Below are 17,829 nucleotides of genomic sequence, written 5' to 3'. Positions count from 1 at the left end.
TGAGAAAACATCTGAGGCCGTGGAAATGCTATAAATGGTGTGTTGTATGTCTTCACTGCCTTTATCCTCATTGTATGCCGAATACAATAAAATAACGAGTTTCATCAACTACTGAGCGCCCTAACATCGTCTTTACACTTTATCTTTAAAGGGGTATTATCAAGTTCTTAAATTGATTTAATTTGTTAGACAGCATGAAAATAAGCAAGCTTGCAATTGACTTGCTTTTCCTATCTGCTTTCATTCTCCTGCAATAACAGCTTTTGTCTTACATAATGTACAACACTGGCCAAAAGTGCACGAGTTACATTCCAGTAGAGGAGTTGACTCTTAGCATCCCAATCAGCTCCCTCCAGCTTGCCGATTTCTATATAGCATTCACCTGCTCACTTTGCTCCCCCTTCTTGCAATATATAGCATGGGCATTTATGTATCTGCCAATTTGCACAAAATACAGGACAATGTGTGATTAATGGGGGTCTGACACCCAAAAATTCCACAATCTGTTGTAGAAATAGGCAGAGGTGCATTAACCCCTTTCTGACATCAGACGTACTATCTCGTCGAGGTGACCTGGGCCCGTATGACCATCGACGGGATAGTACGTCATATGCGATCAGCAGCTGGGTGTCAGCTGATTATCACAGCTGACAATCGGCATGTGCCAGGAGAGGTCACGGTCAGCAAACAAGATCGCAGCGTTACTGTGGCATAGGGAAGCATCACGCAGGGATCACGTTGTTCCGAGGGTCTCCTCCCTGCAGGCCCCCAGATCCAAGATGGCCGCGAGGTCCTTCCGGGTCCTGCAGGGAGGTGGCTTCTCAGGGCCTGCAGAGGGCAGGCGCAGGCAAGCCTCCTGCAGTGCCTGTCAGATCGCTGATCTGACACAGTGCTGTGCAAAGTGTCAGATCAGCGATCTGACCCTATATAGTGATGCCCCACCCTGCGACAAAGTAAAAAAAAAATATACAGAGTAAAAATATATTTTTTTAAATTCCTAATTAAAGAAAAAAAATATATTGTTCCAATAAATACATTTTGTTATGTAAATAAAAAAAACAAAAACAATAAAAGTACACATATTTGGTATCCCCGCGACCGTAACGACCCGACCTATAAAACTGTCCCACTAGCTAACCCCTTCAGTGAACAACGTAAAAAAACCCCAAAACAATGCTTTATCATCATACCGCCGAACAAAAAGTGGAATAACACGCAATCAAAAAGACAGATGTAAATAAAAATTGTACCGCTGAAAACGTCATCTTGTCCCGCAGAAAATGAGCCACCATACAGTGTCAACAAAAAAATTAAAAAGTTATAGCTCTCAGAATAAAGCGATGCAAATCAATTTTTTATATAAAACAGTTTTTATCGTATAAAAGCGCCAAAACATAAAAAAATGATATAAATGAGGTATCGCTGTAATCGTACTGACCCGAAAAATAAAACTGCCTTACCAATATTACCACACACGGAACGGTATAAACGCCCCACCCAAAAGAAATTCATGATTTGCTTGTTTTTTGCTCATTCTGCCTTCCAAAAATTGTAACAAAAAGCGATCAAAAAAGGTCATGTGCCTGAATATGGTACAAATAAAAACGTCAACTCGTCCCGCAAAAAACAAGACCTCACATGACTCTGTGGGCCAAAATATGGAAAAATTATAGCTCTCAAAATGTAGAGATGCAAAAACTATTTTTTGCAATAAAAAGCGTCTTTTAGCGTGACCGCTGCCAAACATAAAAACCCGCTATAAATAGTAAATCAAACTCCCCTTCATCACGCCCTTAGTTAGGGAAAAATAATAAAATAAAACAATTTATTTCCATTTTCCCATTAGGGTTAGGGTTGGGGCTAGAGTTGGGCTTAGGGTTTGGATTACGTTTACAGCTGGGATTAGGATAAGGGGTGTGTCAGGGTTAAGGGTGTGTTGGGGTTAGGGTTGTGATTAGGGATAGGGGTGTGTTGGGGATAGGGGTGTGTTGGAGATAGGGGTGTGGTTGGGATTAGGGTTAGGGGTGTTTTGGGGTTAGGGGTGTGGTTATGGTTAGGAATAGGGTTAGGGGTGTGTTGGGTTAGGGTTGGAGTTAGAATTGGGGAGTTTCCACTGTTTAGGCACATCAGGGGCTCTCCAAACGTGACATGGTGTCCGATCTCAAATCCAGCCAATTCTGCGTTGAAAAAGTAAAAACAGTGCTCCTTCCCTTCTGAACTCTGCTGTGCACCCAAACAGTGGTTTACCCCACATATAGGGTGTCAGCGCAATCAGGGAAAACTGGACAACAACTTTTGCGTTCCAATTTCTCTTGTTAACCTTCAGAAAAAAAAATTGGGGGGCTAAAAAATCATTTTTGTGGGAAAAAAATGATTTTTTACTTTCACAGCTCTGCGTTATAAACTGTTGTGAAACACTTGTGGGTTCAAAGTTCTCACAACACATCTCGATAAGTTCCTTGGGGTTTCTAGTTTCCAATATGGGGTCACTTGTGGGGGGTTTCTACTGTTTAGGCACATCAGGGACTCTGCAAACGCAACATGACACCCGCAGACCATTCCATCAAAGTCTGCATTCCAAAACGGCGCTCCTTCCCATCCGAGCTCTGCTATGCGCCCAAACGGTGGTTCCCCCCCCCACATACAGGGTATCAGCATACTCAGCACAAATTGCACAACAACTTTTGGGGTCCAATTTCTCCTGTTACCCTTGGGAAAATAAAAAATTGGGTGCGAAAATATAATTGTGAAAAAAATATGATTTTTTATTTTTACAGCTCTACATTATAAACTTCTGTGAAGCACTTGGGGATTCAAAATGCTCACCACACATCTAGATAAGTTCCTTAGGGGGTCTACATTCCAAAATGGTGTCACTTGTGGCTGGTTTCCACTGTTTAGGCACATCAGAGGCTGTTCAAACAGTGGTTTACCCCCACATATGGGGTATCGGCGTACTCAGGACAAATTGTACAACAACTTTTCAGGTTCAATTTCTCCTGTTACCCTTGGTAAAATAAAACAAATTGGGTCTGAAGTAAATTTTTTGTGAAAAAAAGTTAAATGTTCATTTTTTTTTTAAACATTCCAAAAATTCCTGTGAAACACCTGAAGGGTTAATAAACTTCTTGAATGTGGTTTTGAGCACCTTGAGGGGTGCAGTTTTTAGAATGGTGTCACACTTGGGTATTTTCTATCATATAGACCCCTCAAAGTGACTTCAAATGAGATGTGGTCCCTAAAAAAAAATGGTGTAAAAATGAGAAATTGCTGGTCAACTTTTAACCCTTATAACTCCCTAACAAAAAAAAATTTTGGTTCCAAAATTGTGCTGATGTAAAGTAGACATGTGGGAAATGTTACTTATTAAGTATTTTGTGTGACATATCTCTGTGATTTAAGGGTATGAAAATTCAAAGTTGGAAAATTGCGAAATTTTCAAAATTCTTGCCAAATTTCCGTTTTTTTCACATCAAAGAAATTTTACCACTGTCATGAAGCACAATATGTCACGAGAAAACAATGTCAGAATCACCAGGATCCATTGATATGTTCCAGAGTTATAACCTCATTAAAGGACAGTGGTCAGAATTGTAAAAATTGGCCTGGTCATTAATGTGCAAACCACCCTCGGGGGTAAAGGGATTAAAGAGTTATCCCCATTTTAGTTATCACCTAATCATGAAGACAGGTGATAAATTGCTAAATCGGTGGGGGTCCAACTGCTGAGACCCTCACTCATCTTGAGGATGGGGCTATGCTAGACATGGACACCACAGTAATGATCACTCACTATTGGACTACTGGAAAAAGACTAGCGCTGTACTGGTTGCTAATTTATTTAAAGAGGGTCTGGTCTCTGGATCATTAGGGATCCCAACAGTTGCCCCGACCTATCAATCAGAATAAGGCTGTGTGCACACGTAAGAAAAGAGGTGCAGAATTTTCTGCACAAAATCCGCATCTCCTGGCAGAATCCGCAGCTGCGGATTAGCCACGGTTTTTGTGCGGATTTTCGGCAATTTTTCCCACTGCGGATTTCTATTATGGAAGGGTGCAGAAACGCTGCAGATCCGCACAAAAAGCTGTGTGCACACGATGCGGATTTAGTGCGTTTTTTTCCGTGTAGAAATGCTGCAGATCCGCACTGTGATTTACAGTACAATGTAAATCAATGTAAAAAAAAAAAGCTGTGCGCATGGTGCGGAAAAATCAGTGCGGAATTGCTGCGGATTTGAAAGAAGTGCATGTCACTTCTTTTGTGCGGATCTGCAACGTTTCTGCACTCTTCCATAATAGAAATCCGCAGTGGGAAAAACTGCAGAAAATCCGCACAAAATCCGCATCAATTCCGCACAAAAACCGCACTAAATCCGCATAAAAACCGCGGCAAATCCGCAGCTGCGGATTCTGCCAGGAGATGCGGATTTTGTGCAGAAAATTCTGCACCTCTTTTCTTACGTGTGCACATGGCCTAACACTTTAGGTAAATGGTGCTGAGCTGCAGTGCCTGGCTATACGTTAGGCCTCTTTCACACATCATATTTCCAATACTGTTCACAAGATGTACTCATGAGAACAGTATTAAAACACAAATTAGATGATTAAAATAAAATGTACTATTGGTTGAAAGTCCAATTAACAGAAAAACAATTGCTAGTTTGCTTCCCATTGTGGCAACATTCCAGCGATGTCGGAGTTATTGTTCCTGGAGAATGACCTGACATGGTTGAGCTGCAGCCATTTAGCGGTAGCTCAACAATATTTGTTCAGAGTTGATGTCTGATCTCACAAAATAAGCTGCAGCCACTCATCGGCTGCAACCTGCATGTGGCAAGGTCAGGTCACTCTTGGGAACAGCAATACAGACCACTGGAATGAAGCCGCTGTGGGAGGAGAGGTGTTTTTTTTTTCTTAAATTGGGGTCCTAAATTGGTTAAAAGGAGTTGTCCAGTAGTGGACAACTTTAAAGAGAACCGGTCATGTCCTCAAATAATAGTGACTTTCAGGTTTGAGTTTATCTGCATGTTAATAAAGCTGTGCGGCCGCCGCACTGAAAGCTCAGCTGCCGAGAGGGAGTGAACGTTATTCCTCCCAGCAGCATGCGGCTTTCAGTTATAAAGGCGTGGCTTCAGTCACACTTAGTACCCAGTGAGCAGCGGCTGTACATACTGCTGGCTGTCAGTCCATGTGACTGGGAATACTTACAGCCACAGCTCACTGTGTACGGAGTCTTGACTGAAGCCTCACCAGCATGCCAGTATGACTGAAAGCCGGCGGCTGCCGGGAGGAATAAAGTTGTCCTGATGAGAGTAGAGGGACGTGCACTCACAGCAGAGTTCTAAGTGAAGCATATGACTTTTTATTGCAATACTTCTACAACACATCTGATTTTGCACAAGAAGCACACACCTTGACAATCCTACACACTACATCTGTACAAATGACATGGGAGAATTAAAGAGAAGCTGTGGTTTGGAATATAACAAACGGTCTTTTCTAAAGCCCATAACTATGCTGAACCTTTGCAGGCAAGTGAGACATCCTGCAAACATTGGTTATGGCAGCCTGTGCATAGATTGTTGTGATAGCACAGGAGAATATCCATTATCAGACACATCCACAATTATTCAGGTATCAATGAGCACTGCCACTCATTAATAACACCACATTGTAGCAGTGTGCTAAAGAATATACGTATGTACAATAGATTTTTTAACCCCCTTAAGAACACAGCCTTTTTATTTTTGCACTGTTTTCTCTCCCCTTACTTAAAGAACCATAACATCTTCGTTTTTCTGTCGTCAGACATATGAGGACTTGTTTTATTGCAGAACGAGTTGTAGGTTTGCTTGATACCATTCAGTTTAGCATCTAAGTTACTGACAATTATGAATAAAAAGTCCAAGTGACGAGAAATGGTGGGGGAAAAAAACATTTCTGTCATTAACTTATTCATTCCACATTGGTTGTGCAGCAAGTATGATCTGACCACACTATTCTACAGGTCAGTACGATTACGGCAATACCAAACATGCATAGTGTTTACTATTTCGGTGGCTTAAACATTTTCTGAATAAATATACCGTATATTAAAAAAAAAAAAAGAAGGATTGTGCTGCCATTTTCCTATACCCATAACTCTCACTTTGCTGTCAATGAAGTCATACAGGGGATCAATTTTTGGGCACCAAGCGGTTAATTTTATTTGAATCATTTTTAGCTACACACTAAATTACAATAGCTTTTTATTGCATTTTTTGGGTGCTGTGGCGTCATGTGGTGCCATGTTTTAATGACATTTTCCAAAACAGTTAAACTATTTTATATTTAATAGATCAGACTTTTATGGACAGGCAATATGAAATATACTTTTTCATTTTTTTAATACTCAAATGGGAAAAGAGGGAGTGGGGAGAGGGTGTGGATTTAAATTATTTTGTTGTTCTGATAGTTAACTTTTTTTTTTTTAATACGAAAAGCTTTGATATTGATACAACTCCTTCTCCAGGTACATCAGATACCTGATGTATCTACAGAGATGGGACCAGGCTTCAAATGCATAGTACATTTTTAATACTTGTACATAATATTTAATAACATGGCCCACTACCATGTTTTCTCAATCAATGGAGGTCTCATTGATCTCTACATTTTTATATACTGGTTAATTAAAGGATTTACAAATATTCCTTCCAAAAGGCAGGGAATTTGTATGAGCACAAGATGCTCTGATGGTGTCCACTAGAAAAGGAAGTGTAAGGCGATGTGCACATGGAGGAAAAGAGGTGCAGAATTTTCCGCACAAAATCCGCATCTCCTGGCAGAATCCGCAGCCGCGGATTTACCGCGGTTTTTATGCGGATTTTGTGCGGATTTTGTGCGGTTTTTGCCACTGTGGATTTTTAACATGGAGGGGTGCAGAAACGCTGCAGATCCGCACAAAATAAGTGACATGCACTTCTTTGAAATCCGCAGCAATTCCGCACTGATTTTTCCGCACAGCTTTTTTTTGCCATTGAATAACATTATACTGTACATCACAGTGCAGATCTGCAGCGTTTCTGCGTGGAAAAATCCGCTGCGGATCCGCAGCAAATCCGCATCATGTGCACATAGCCATAAAGCTACCTGACTGGTCTCAGATGTCATCCGATGTGCATCCTCTGCAGACAACCACATGCATCAGGAGAACGGGACATCATGGCTACCTGTTGGGACGCCATCACTCCCTATACTGGCTGAGGCCACTGCATCACCCCGCACTGTAACAATAGGGGCTAGAGCGAGACTACCTTCTTTTAGAATTGGGTAACTCCCCATCTGTGCATTTCCGCACAGATACCTACAGTCTGGTATTTGAGCTTGTGGCAGACTGCTGTTACCAGACCAGGAGGTAAATCTGCATGCTTGTCCAAACTTCCAAAGCTACTAATTACACTCCCAACTAGACCAACTGTTATCATGATGATCTGGACCCCACATTGAAGGTCTCAGACTTGTTCTTTGCCTTGCTCCTCTTTTTCCTGCTCTATGCAAACTATATCCTCCTCCTTTATTTGCAATAGTCAACCTCCAAGAAGGTGGGAAATGTTAAAGCCAAGTCTGTGGGTGAGGGGGTGAACTCCTATACACACTGCACAAGGAGGACACTAGTGGATTAAGGCATACCAGCGTCAGTAATCGGACTAAGAGATAAAACCTTACATGAACAGGCAATGCATGAGGATTTTTTTTTTACTTAACATTACAAATAAATATACCGTATGTGTTTGTTTAACCCCTTAACCCCCAGAGCTTTTTTCGGTTTTGCGTTTTCATTTTTCGCTCCCCTCCTTCCCAGAGCCATAACTTGTTTATTTTTCCGTCAATATGGCCATGTGAGGGCTTATTTTTTGCGGAACGAGTTGTACTTTTGAATGACACCATTGGTTTTAGCATGTCGTGTACTAGAAAACGGGAAAAAAAATTCCAAGTGCGGTGAAATTGCAAAAAAAGTGCAATCCCACACTTGTTTTTTATTTGGCTTTTTTTTTTGCTAGGTTCACTAAATGCTAAAGCTGACCTGCTATTATGCTTCTCCAGGTCATTACGAGTTCATAGACACCAAACATGTCTAGGTTATTTTTTTAAATTCCAAACATTGCTAAAAAAAAAAAAAAAAAATTGCACCATTTTCCGATGCCAGTAGCGTCTCCACTTTTCGGGATCTTGGGATGGATGAGGGCTTATTTTTTGCGTGCCGAGCTAACGTTTTTAGTTATATTCTATTTTCGTATGCAGATACGATCTTTTGATCGCCTGTTATTGCATTTTAATGCAATGTCGCGCCGACCAAAAAAGCCGCAATTCTGGCGTTCTGACTTTTTTTCTCGCTACGCCATTTAGCGATCAGGTTAATCCTTTTTTATTGATCGGGCGATTCTGAATGGGGCGATGCCAAATATGTGTAGGTTTCATTTTTTTATTGTTTTATTTTGAATGTGGCAAAAGGGGGGTGATTTGAACGTATATTTTATATATATATATATATATATATATATATATATTTTTTTTTATTTATTTATTTATTTATTTATTTTTACAGCATTGCCATGAGCGCCGACCACAGGGTGGCACTCATCGCAATCTGGCATCAATAACCATAGAGGTCTCAAGGAGATCTTTGGTTGTCATGCCGACGCACCGATGACCTCCGATCACTAGGTGTCCCCTCAAGTATTGGCATGATAGGGATTGCAAGGTGTGCGGACGGCACCAGGTTATACGGCTATATGCTTTCTTTCTGAGCGCTGAGGATCATAGGGTTCACGTGGCAGTACGGTTTGCAGGCTTAACTGGGGGTGCTCAACATGAAGTAACCAAAATTTGTCCATAAAAAAGTAAAAAGAAATGTGGCACTCACCCTTCAGCACTGCTTAATAAGAGTCCTTTATTCGTCTTTATAATAAAACATGTGTCATGCGGAGAGGCGGCTGGGATCGGGAGACGGGAGACGGAGGAGGGAGAAGGACGACGGCCGTTTCGCGCTTATGCGCTTCCACGGGTCCACCATGGTCCAGGTGGACCCGTGGAAGCGCATAAGCGCGAAACGGCCGTCGTCCTTCTCCCTCCTCCGTCTCCCGATCCCAGCCGCCTCTCCGCATGACACATGTTTTATTATAAAGACGAATAAAGGACTCTTATTAAGCAGTGCTGAAGGGTGAGTGCCACATTTCTTTTTACTTTTTTATGGACAAATATTGGCATGATAGGCTTAGTAGATCTGGTTAGCCGTGTCAGTGCTCAGACTCACGCGTATCGACGCTTAAAGCATCTTCCTCAAGGTCAGAAAATGTTCTGAGCACTGACACGGCTAACCAGATCCACTAAGCCTATCATGCCAATACTTGAGGGGACACCTGTCTGATAGGTTGGGTAAGATTAGAGGGCTGTAGGGTGAAGACCCTATGGAATATGTAGTGTTTGCTATATCTCCATTACACTTCTTCAGATTGGGTTTCCTCTTCTGGTTTACATACCGTTCTTTTGGCATTTGTATTAGGAATATTTATTAATGAGACTGTTATTGCTATTGATTTATACATTGTTTGTATTAACAGCATGTGTATATTAGAAAATGATTGGTATCTGTGATCTATTTATGGTGATGTACATCCTATTGTAAATCAGCTGTGTAGTGTTCTTTGTTGGTATTTACCTGAAACTGATATGGACCTGTTACCTCTACCTATGTTGTGGGGTTTTTAATTGTTTTTAAATGTCTTTTGTGTGGTGTTCTCAATAAAGACTATGTATTTCCGTACTTTACAATTGTTGTGGTGATCCTAATTTGTATGCATACAGTACACTTTGTTCTGTTTGGTTATATTTACATATAGTATACAGCTAGTGATCCCCTTGTTTATTATAACTAGATGGTGCCCGCTCAGTAAAGTGTTTGTGGATTTAACTAGTTAATAGGAGCAGGTGGATCGCGATTCCGCCTGCGCCTATTGCGGGCACATGTCAGCTGTACAAAACAGCTGACATCTCCCAGCTTTGATGCGGGCTCACCGCCGGAGCCCGCATGAAAGCGGGGGTTCTGTGATAAGACGCACTACTCCGTCTGATGGCAGAAAGGGGTTAAAAAGGGTTGTTATCAAATATCTAGAGGGCATATGGTAACTTACTGATCGGTGAATATCTAGAGGGTATATGGTAACTTGCTGATCGGTGAATATCTAGAGGGTATATGGTAACGTGCTGATCGGTGAATATCTAGAGGGTATATGGTAACTTACTGATCGGTGAATATCTAGAGGGTATATGGTAACGTGCTGATCGGTGAATATCTAGAGGGCATATGGTAACTTACTGATCGGTGAATATCTAGAGGGTATATGGTAACGTGCTGATCGGTGAATATCTAGAGGGTATATGGTAACTTGCTGATCGGTGAATATCTAGAGGGTATATGGTAACTTGCTGATCGGTGAATATCTAGAGGGTATATGGTAACGTGCTGATCGGTGAATATCTAGAGGGTATATGGTAACGTGCTGATCGGTGAATATCTAGAGGGCATATGGTAACTTACTGATCGGTGAATATCTAGAGGGTATATGGTAACGTGCTGATCGGTGAATATCTAGAGGGTATATGGTAACTTGCTGATCGGTGAATATCTAGAGGGTATATGGTAACGTGCTGATCGGTGAATATCTAGAGGGTATATGGTAACTTACTGATCGGTGAATATCTAGAGGGTATATGGTAATGTGCTGATCGGTGAATATCTAGAGGGTATATGGTAACTTGCTGATCGGTGAATATCTAGAGGGTATATGGTAACTTGCTGATCGGTGAATATCTAGAGGGTATATGGTAATGTGCTGATCGGTGAATATCTAGAGGGTATATGGTAACGTGCTGATCGGTGAATATCTAGAGGGTATATGGTAACTTGCTGATCGGTGAATATCTAGAGGGTATATGGTAACTTGCTGATCGGTGAATATCTAGAGGGCATATGGTAACTTACTGATCGGTGAATATCTAGAGGATATATGGTAACTTGCTGATCGGTGAATATCTAGAGGGTATATGGTAATGTGCTGATCGGTGAATATCTAGAGGGTATATGGTAACTTGCTGATCGGTGAATATCTAGAGGGTATATGGTAAAGGGCTGATCGGTGAATATCTAGAGGGTATATGGTAATGTGCTGATCGGTGAATATCTAGAGGGTATATGGTAACTTGCTGATCGGTGAATATCTAGAGGGTATATGGTAACGTGCTGATCGGTGAATATCTAGAGGGTATATGGTAACTTGCTGATCGGTGAATATCTAGAGGGTATATGGTAACTTGCTGATCGGTGAATATCTAGAGGGCATATGGTAACTTACTGATCGGTGAATATCTAGAGGGTATATGGTAACTTACTGATCGGTGAATATCTAGAGGATATATGGTAACTTGCTGATCGGTGAATATCTAGAGGGTATATGGTAATGTGCTGATCGGTGAATATCTAGAGGGTATATGGTAACTTGCTGATCGGTGAATATCTAGAGGGTATATGGTAAAGGGCTGATCGGTGAATATCTAGAGGGTATATGGTAATGTGCTGATCGGTGAATATCTAGAGGGTATATGGTAATGTGCTGATCGGTGAATATCTAGAGGGTATATGGTAACTTGCTGATCGGTGAATATCTAGAGGGTATATGGTAAAGGGCTGATCGGTGAATATCTAGAGGGTATATGGTAATGTGCTGATTGGTGAATATCTAGAGGGTATATGGTAATGTGCTGATCGGTGAATATCTAGAGGGTATATGGTAATGTGCTGATCGGTGAATATCTAGAGGGTATATGGTAATGTGCTGATCGGTGAATATCTAGAGGGTATATGGTAATGTGCTGATCGGTGAATATCTAGAGGGTATATGGTAACGTGCTGATCGGTGAATATCTAGAGGGTATATGGTAACGTGCTGATCGATGAATATCTAGAGGGTATATGGTAACGTGCTGATCGGTGAATATCTAGAGGGTATATGGTAACTTCCTGATCGGTCAATATCTAGAGGGTATATGGTAAGTTGCTGATCGGTGAATATCTAGAGGGTATATGGCAACTTGCTGATCGGTGAATATCTAGAGGGTATATGGTAATGTGCTGATCGGTGAATATCTAGAGGGTATATGGTAACTTGCTGATCGATGAATATCTAGAGGGTATATGGTAACGTGCTGATCGGTGAATATCTAGAGGGTATATGGTAACTTACTGATCGGTCAATATCTAGAGGGTATATGGTAAGTTGCTGATCGGTGAATATCTAGAGGGTATATGGTAACTTGCTGATCGGAGGGTGCCTGACCGCTCTGACCAACACCGATCAGCAGCACGGGAGCTTTTATACCCTACTAGAATACAGCGTCAGCTAAAGCTCCATTCATTCCCTAAGTGCCGAGGTAACGCTGTGCTTGGCTTTTTCTGGCAGTACTTTAGAAAATGAATGGAGCGGTGGTCAGGCATCCGACCTGCCAATCCTTTTTGTAACAAGGATAAAAAGGACTCCATTGGGGATAAAAATAATACTGATCAGCCCACCCAGTTGTTTTTAACTGGCCAATCCTTTAAAATAACGTTTCAAGATTCATAATTTATAGACCCTAAAGCAACAAGACAGAGCACAGAGAGTACGACTTCAAGTTGTTGAACATTTGTGGTTCAGAAAATTAAAGAAATACCCATTGATTATCACTATACATGATAATTCCCATTGAGCAATTTCACTTCATGGGAAACTTGTGGATGACCAGCAATATATACAATGGATGGTCCCTGGAAGAAGCTCTGAGTCAAATAAGTCAAATACCAGAAATGAGGAGTCATTCAGCCAGTGGACCACAGACAGAAGTTTAGTCCTTTTCTTTACATAAGTGTTTCTGTACAATACTACTCTCTAAGGAAATAAATCACACCAAACTACCAATCTTTGAGAATAGGGTACACACAAACAGCGAGAACCCAGATTGTATACTGTGCTACCCTGTCGACCATTCTCCTTTCCTTTATTTCAACCAACTCATGTTGAAGATGGTTAACATTGCTGCAGTGGTAATGCCATGTTTGTGGAAAAAGAAGGCTCCAGCCAATCACTGGGCTCAGCTGTCTTCTGCCATCGCGGCATCATTGCAGAGTTCAAGGGCAGCAGCAATCATCTGCTGGATATGAGTGGTAACCTCTGTAGCCATGTCAACAAGGACTGGGGCAGCAGCAGAGAGATAACAATGGAATGGTAGGGGGTCAGTAAATCAGATCATAGCTGTGGAATGAGAACAAGGTGTCAATGCCTTTAAAAATATTCAGCGAATCATGTTGCAGCGATGATGTCACACCTGGCCTACTAATCAGAAGAGTCGCCAGCAGGTAGGAGATTGGCAGGACTCTTGTCTTCCAGCCACCAACTACCAACATGACCACTACACCAAGGTCCTGCAAATCTTTTTGCTCAACTCTGATACTATATTCACATTAGAATGTTTAGAGATGCATAATGAAAAAAAACACTTACTTTGGATACACAGGTTCATATAAATACTTGTCTTCAGCAACAGGAACAATGTCAAAGAATAAAATGTATCCATTTGCAGTCTGAAAAAAAATAGAAATAAAAATGTAAACATGCATATAAATAACTGCAAAACAACTTACATTTGATAAGGAGTATAGAAAGTAGTGCGGTATACACTCTAGTGCAAAAGAAAACAGGAGCTAGCAATAGCAACTAGGTAGCTTTATTTTTCAAGTGGTATTCGAAAAATTAAAGCTGGAATCTGGGACTGTATAATAGGCCTTACACAGTCCTCCATACCGAATAATGGGCCCCACATAGTCCTCCATACAGAATAATGGGCCCCACATAGTCCTCCATACAGAATAATGGGCCCCACATAGTCCTCCATACAGAATAATGGGCTCCACATAGTCCCTCATACAGAATAATGTGCCCCACATAGTCCTTCATACAGAATAAAGTGTGACACATAGTCCTCCATACAGAATAATGTGCCCCACATAGTCCTTCATACAGAATAAAGTGTGACACATAGTCCTCCATACAGAATAATGTGCCCCACATAGTCCTTCATACAGAATAAAGTGTGACACATAGTCCTCCATACAGAATAATGGGCCCCACATAGTCCTCCATACCGAATAATGGGCCCCACATAGTCCTCCATACAGAATAATGGGCCCCACATAGTCCTCCATACAGAATAATGGGCCCCACATAGTCCTCCATACAGAATAATGGGCTCCACATAGTCCCTCATACAGAATAATGTGCCCCACATAGTCCTTCATACAGAATAAAGTGTGACACATAGTCCTCCATACAGAATAATGTGCCCCACATAGTCCTTCATACAGAATAAAGTGTGACACATAGTCCTCCATACAGAATAATGTGGCCCACATAGTCCTCCATACAAAACAATGGTCCCCACATAGAGGTGGCGGTTCTGGTGTCACAGGCCAAATATAATCGCCCTGCAGGCCAGATTTGGCCCACGGGCCAGAGTTTAACATATGTACCCTAACACAATACAAAGTCTTCCTCTTCACATGTGCAATCCGTAGGCTGTGTGCACACATTGCTGATTTTTCGTGGTTTTTCGCGATAAAAACGCTATAAAACCGCAAAAAAAAAGCATACAATATGCATCCCATCATTTAGAATGAATTCCGCAATTTTTGTGCACATGATGCGGGTTTTTTATCGCGGTAAAAAAACGCAGCATGTTCATTAATTTTGCATTTTTTTTGCGGATTTCCCACTAAAATGCATTGGGAAATGTCCGGAAAAAAACGCACCAAAAACGCGGCAAAAACGCACGCAGATTTCGTGCAGAAAATTTCAGGTTTTTCTCAGGAATTTTCTGCAAGAAATCCTGAACGTGGGCACATAGCCTCAAAGTCAATGCTGCCCCTTTTACGTGCCACATGACTTAGGATAAAAGTCAAACCAGACTGTCTGCAAATGTAGAGTCTGGTTCTGCTTCTTATCCTTCCTCATGTGGCAAGGCTCATTAAAGGGTCAATATTGACTTTTAGAATCGCCACATCCAAAAGGTGGCACTAGAATACTAGTCCTCTTCCTCCCTTAATAGAATATTTGCAAATTTTATTTTTCAGAGCAATATATGGCCTACCAGTCTCCTTACACCAGCTTGACACTCTCCACAGCCTCCCCTGGCAGGGGCTTATATCCCAGCTGAACAAAAAAAAAAAAAATCAGCCGTCAAAAATCCGACATCTCGGCTCTTACTCTCCATCATCTGTCGGAGAATACTTGGGAGGCCCCTTAGACATTAGACTGTTGGCTAATCCCACTGATAGAAGCGGGATTGGCTGACTTTAAGCCTCAAGGTCCCCATACACATGAAACTAAAGTGGTTATTCCCCTTCAGATAATGCTCGTTCCTGGTTATAGTGTGTTTTAAAAAAGAAACACAACAACCCCATACTTACCCTCTCACGGGTCCACTGCCACTGCTTCTGGTGTCTGGCATGGACTGCGGCAGTGACATCATGTCGACAGCCAGTCAGCTCATTGGCTCTGCCAGCGCAGATGGAACACCCCCTTTCTGCGCCGTTGAGTTTTCGGATTGGCAGCCACGCTGTCAACGTAACATCAGCAGCACAGCAAATGCCAGACACAAGGAGTAGCTATAGACACTCGCCGGTGGAACCGGAGGAGACGAATACAGCACAACTTGCTACTCTTATAACAATTTTTTATGAAAAACTGGAGCCGGGACCAAACAATGTCTCAAAGGGGACAACTCCTTTAACCTGGGACTATTTAGGATAGACTGTAAGAGTCCGTTTTCTTTATCAGACTACTACTTCTTTCTGCAGTTATGTGTTATTTCTTCAATTTTGTAGTTGAATATACTAACGACATACCCAGCAGTGGTTATTCTGGACTGGTAGAGAATAAAAATCGCTGCGCTCCTATAGAAAGCAAATAATCGGTAACGCGCCAGCCCATCGCCAGATGCTATATAGCTTCCACAGAACAGTATAGCCACAGTGTGCCCTCGCAGCCTGGCAGGGGATGCCTCAAACTTTCTGCCAGCACACATGGTGCTTGATGGCATCACTGACCGCATCAGGCACCATGCACTGGAAGGCAAACATGCAACAAACAGCATACAGAGAAATCAGGGTTGTTTAAATGGATTTTTTTATTTGCTCATTTGTCCACTTTGTATGAGGCCAAGTTCACACTTGGAAGTGGAATAATGAAGCACAAACCTCACTCAATGCACCCATCTAGTATGCATACCGCAGGCGCGAAATGTGGGGGATCACGGGCCTGCAGGCACAGAGAGTAACCCCACATACGGGCCGAACCCACAGATATTAGTGGGATCACCAGGTAATCTAGTGTACATGGGGGGGGCCTTCTGGCTTCATCTACCTATTTTGCTTGGTGGGGTCACCAGGTGTCAAGCCACCTCTGATCTTCTACCTATCCTAATGAAGTCATCAATATCACAGCCAGATTCCAACAGCCAATTGCCCCTTATTGCTTCTCACTAGATTTACAGAGACTACATAAATTGATTTGAAAAGTCTAAAAATTTTGGGACAACTCAGGAGTTGCACAAAAATTTGGCAACCTTTGGTGTTTTCATGCCAGTGTCCGGGGCAGGACAGTAGCGTCACGCCACAGCTCGTCTAATTCATGACAAGCTGTGGCATACCTTATACTAGAAATCTTCCTCCAGTCAGAGAATGGTGGAAGACTTCTGTGGCGGTGTGTGAAGGCGCACCACTTCATGAATCAGGAGCGTCTGACTCCACCGGGCACCCTCATCAAGAAACAACAACAAAAATCGTCTGCCCTGATGAATCGGGCCATGATGTCCATCAATTTCAATTGGGGGATGTGACAGTATATTGAAATGAAAACGCGAGCTGTTACCGCAATGTGATATGGTCCTGGGGGAAAGAACGGGAACTTTAGTATTGCACACTAATGTTAGCAAAGAAATCTCACTCATCACATCTGCTGAAAAGAGGAACAGAGATTTCTGACATAAACCCTAATAACCTAATGTTTTGCTCACCGAAACATGCGACTCACCATGTAGGGAAGGGGATAAAACGCTCTGCTAAAATTAAAGCTGCACTGTGATTGGCTGCTATTTAAAAAGAACATTTTTCTTTTGGAAAGTTTTGATACTTTTTGTGTGCCATTTGGCACAATAGCCAACGTAAACAGGCTTGATAATATGCAGTCATACCTACTTTACACAATACACCGTTTCCTTGCACTTTCTAAAATATGTTTAGTAAAGAGTTAAACCTGCAAATCCGCCCAGACTGCTGGATTTTCTTGGGCAGTCATAGGCTATTCTTACAGCATTCCAATCCTGCATACTTCATATTACATCCCAAGGGCCCCCTCATGTGTTTCTGAAAACCCTTACTGGGCAGGGAAAAACGTTCTATTCACACAGATAGCGGTAGAATTACACATGGAAGGTTCAAAGTGCATGTGTGTAATGTGGTACTTCGAGGGAATCTGTCAGCAGGTTTTTGGTACCTCATCTGAGAACAGCATGATGTAGGCAAAGAGACCCTGAATTCAGCAATATATCACTTAGATTACTGGGTGCAGAGGTTCTGACACAATCAGAGCTTTTAGATTTAGAATGAAGCAGAGCTGAGAAAGCAAACTCCGCCCACATCAGGCTCCCAATGTACAAAGTCCATAGACAGTGAGCTGCTTATCACAGGAGGGGGCGTTGCCA

General features: G+C 42.0%; 1 protein-coding gene across 3 annotated transcripts in view; it reads right to left on the bottom strand.

Annotated features, from left to right (window-relative positions):
* RIC1 (RIC1 partner of RAB6A GEF complex) overlaps positions 1-17,829 on the bottom strand; it is a 214,826-nt gene that overhangs the window by 141,942 nt on the left and 55,055 nt on the right. For all 3 annotated transcript variants that reach the window (XM_077249171.1, XM_077249169.1, XM_077249172.1), the window contains one exon: positions 13,575-13,654. In XM_077249171.1, coding sequence (XP_077105286.1) covers positions 13,575-13,654 — 80 coding nt within the window. The remainder of the gene's footprint in view (positions 1-13,574; positions 13,655-17,829) is intronic.

Source organism: Ranitomeya variabilis, chromosome 1 (genome assembly GCF_051348905.1).
Source record: "Ranitomeya variabilis isolate aRanVar5 chromosome 1, aRanVar5.hap1, whole genome shotgun sequence".
NCBI classification, from domain to species: Eukaryota; Metazoa; Chordata; class Amphibia; order Anura; family Dendrobatidae; genus Ranitomeya; species Ranitomeya variabilis.
This window is presented reverse-complemented; position numbering and strand designations above follow the sequence as displayed.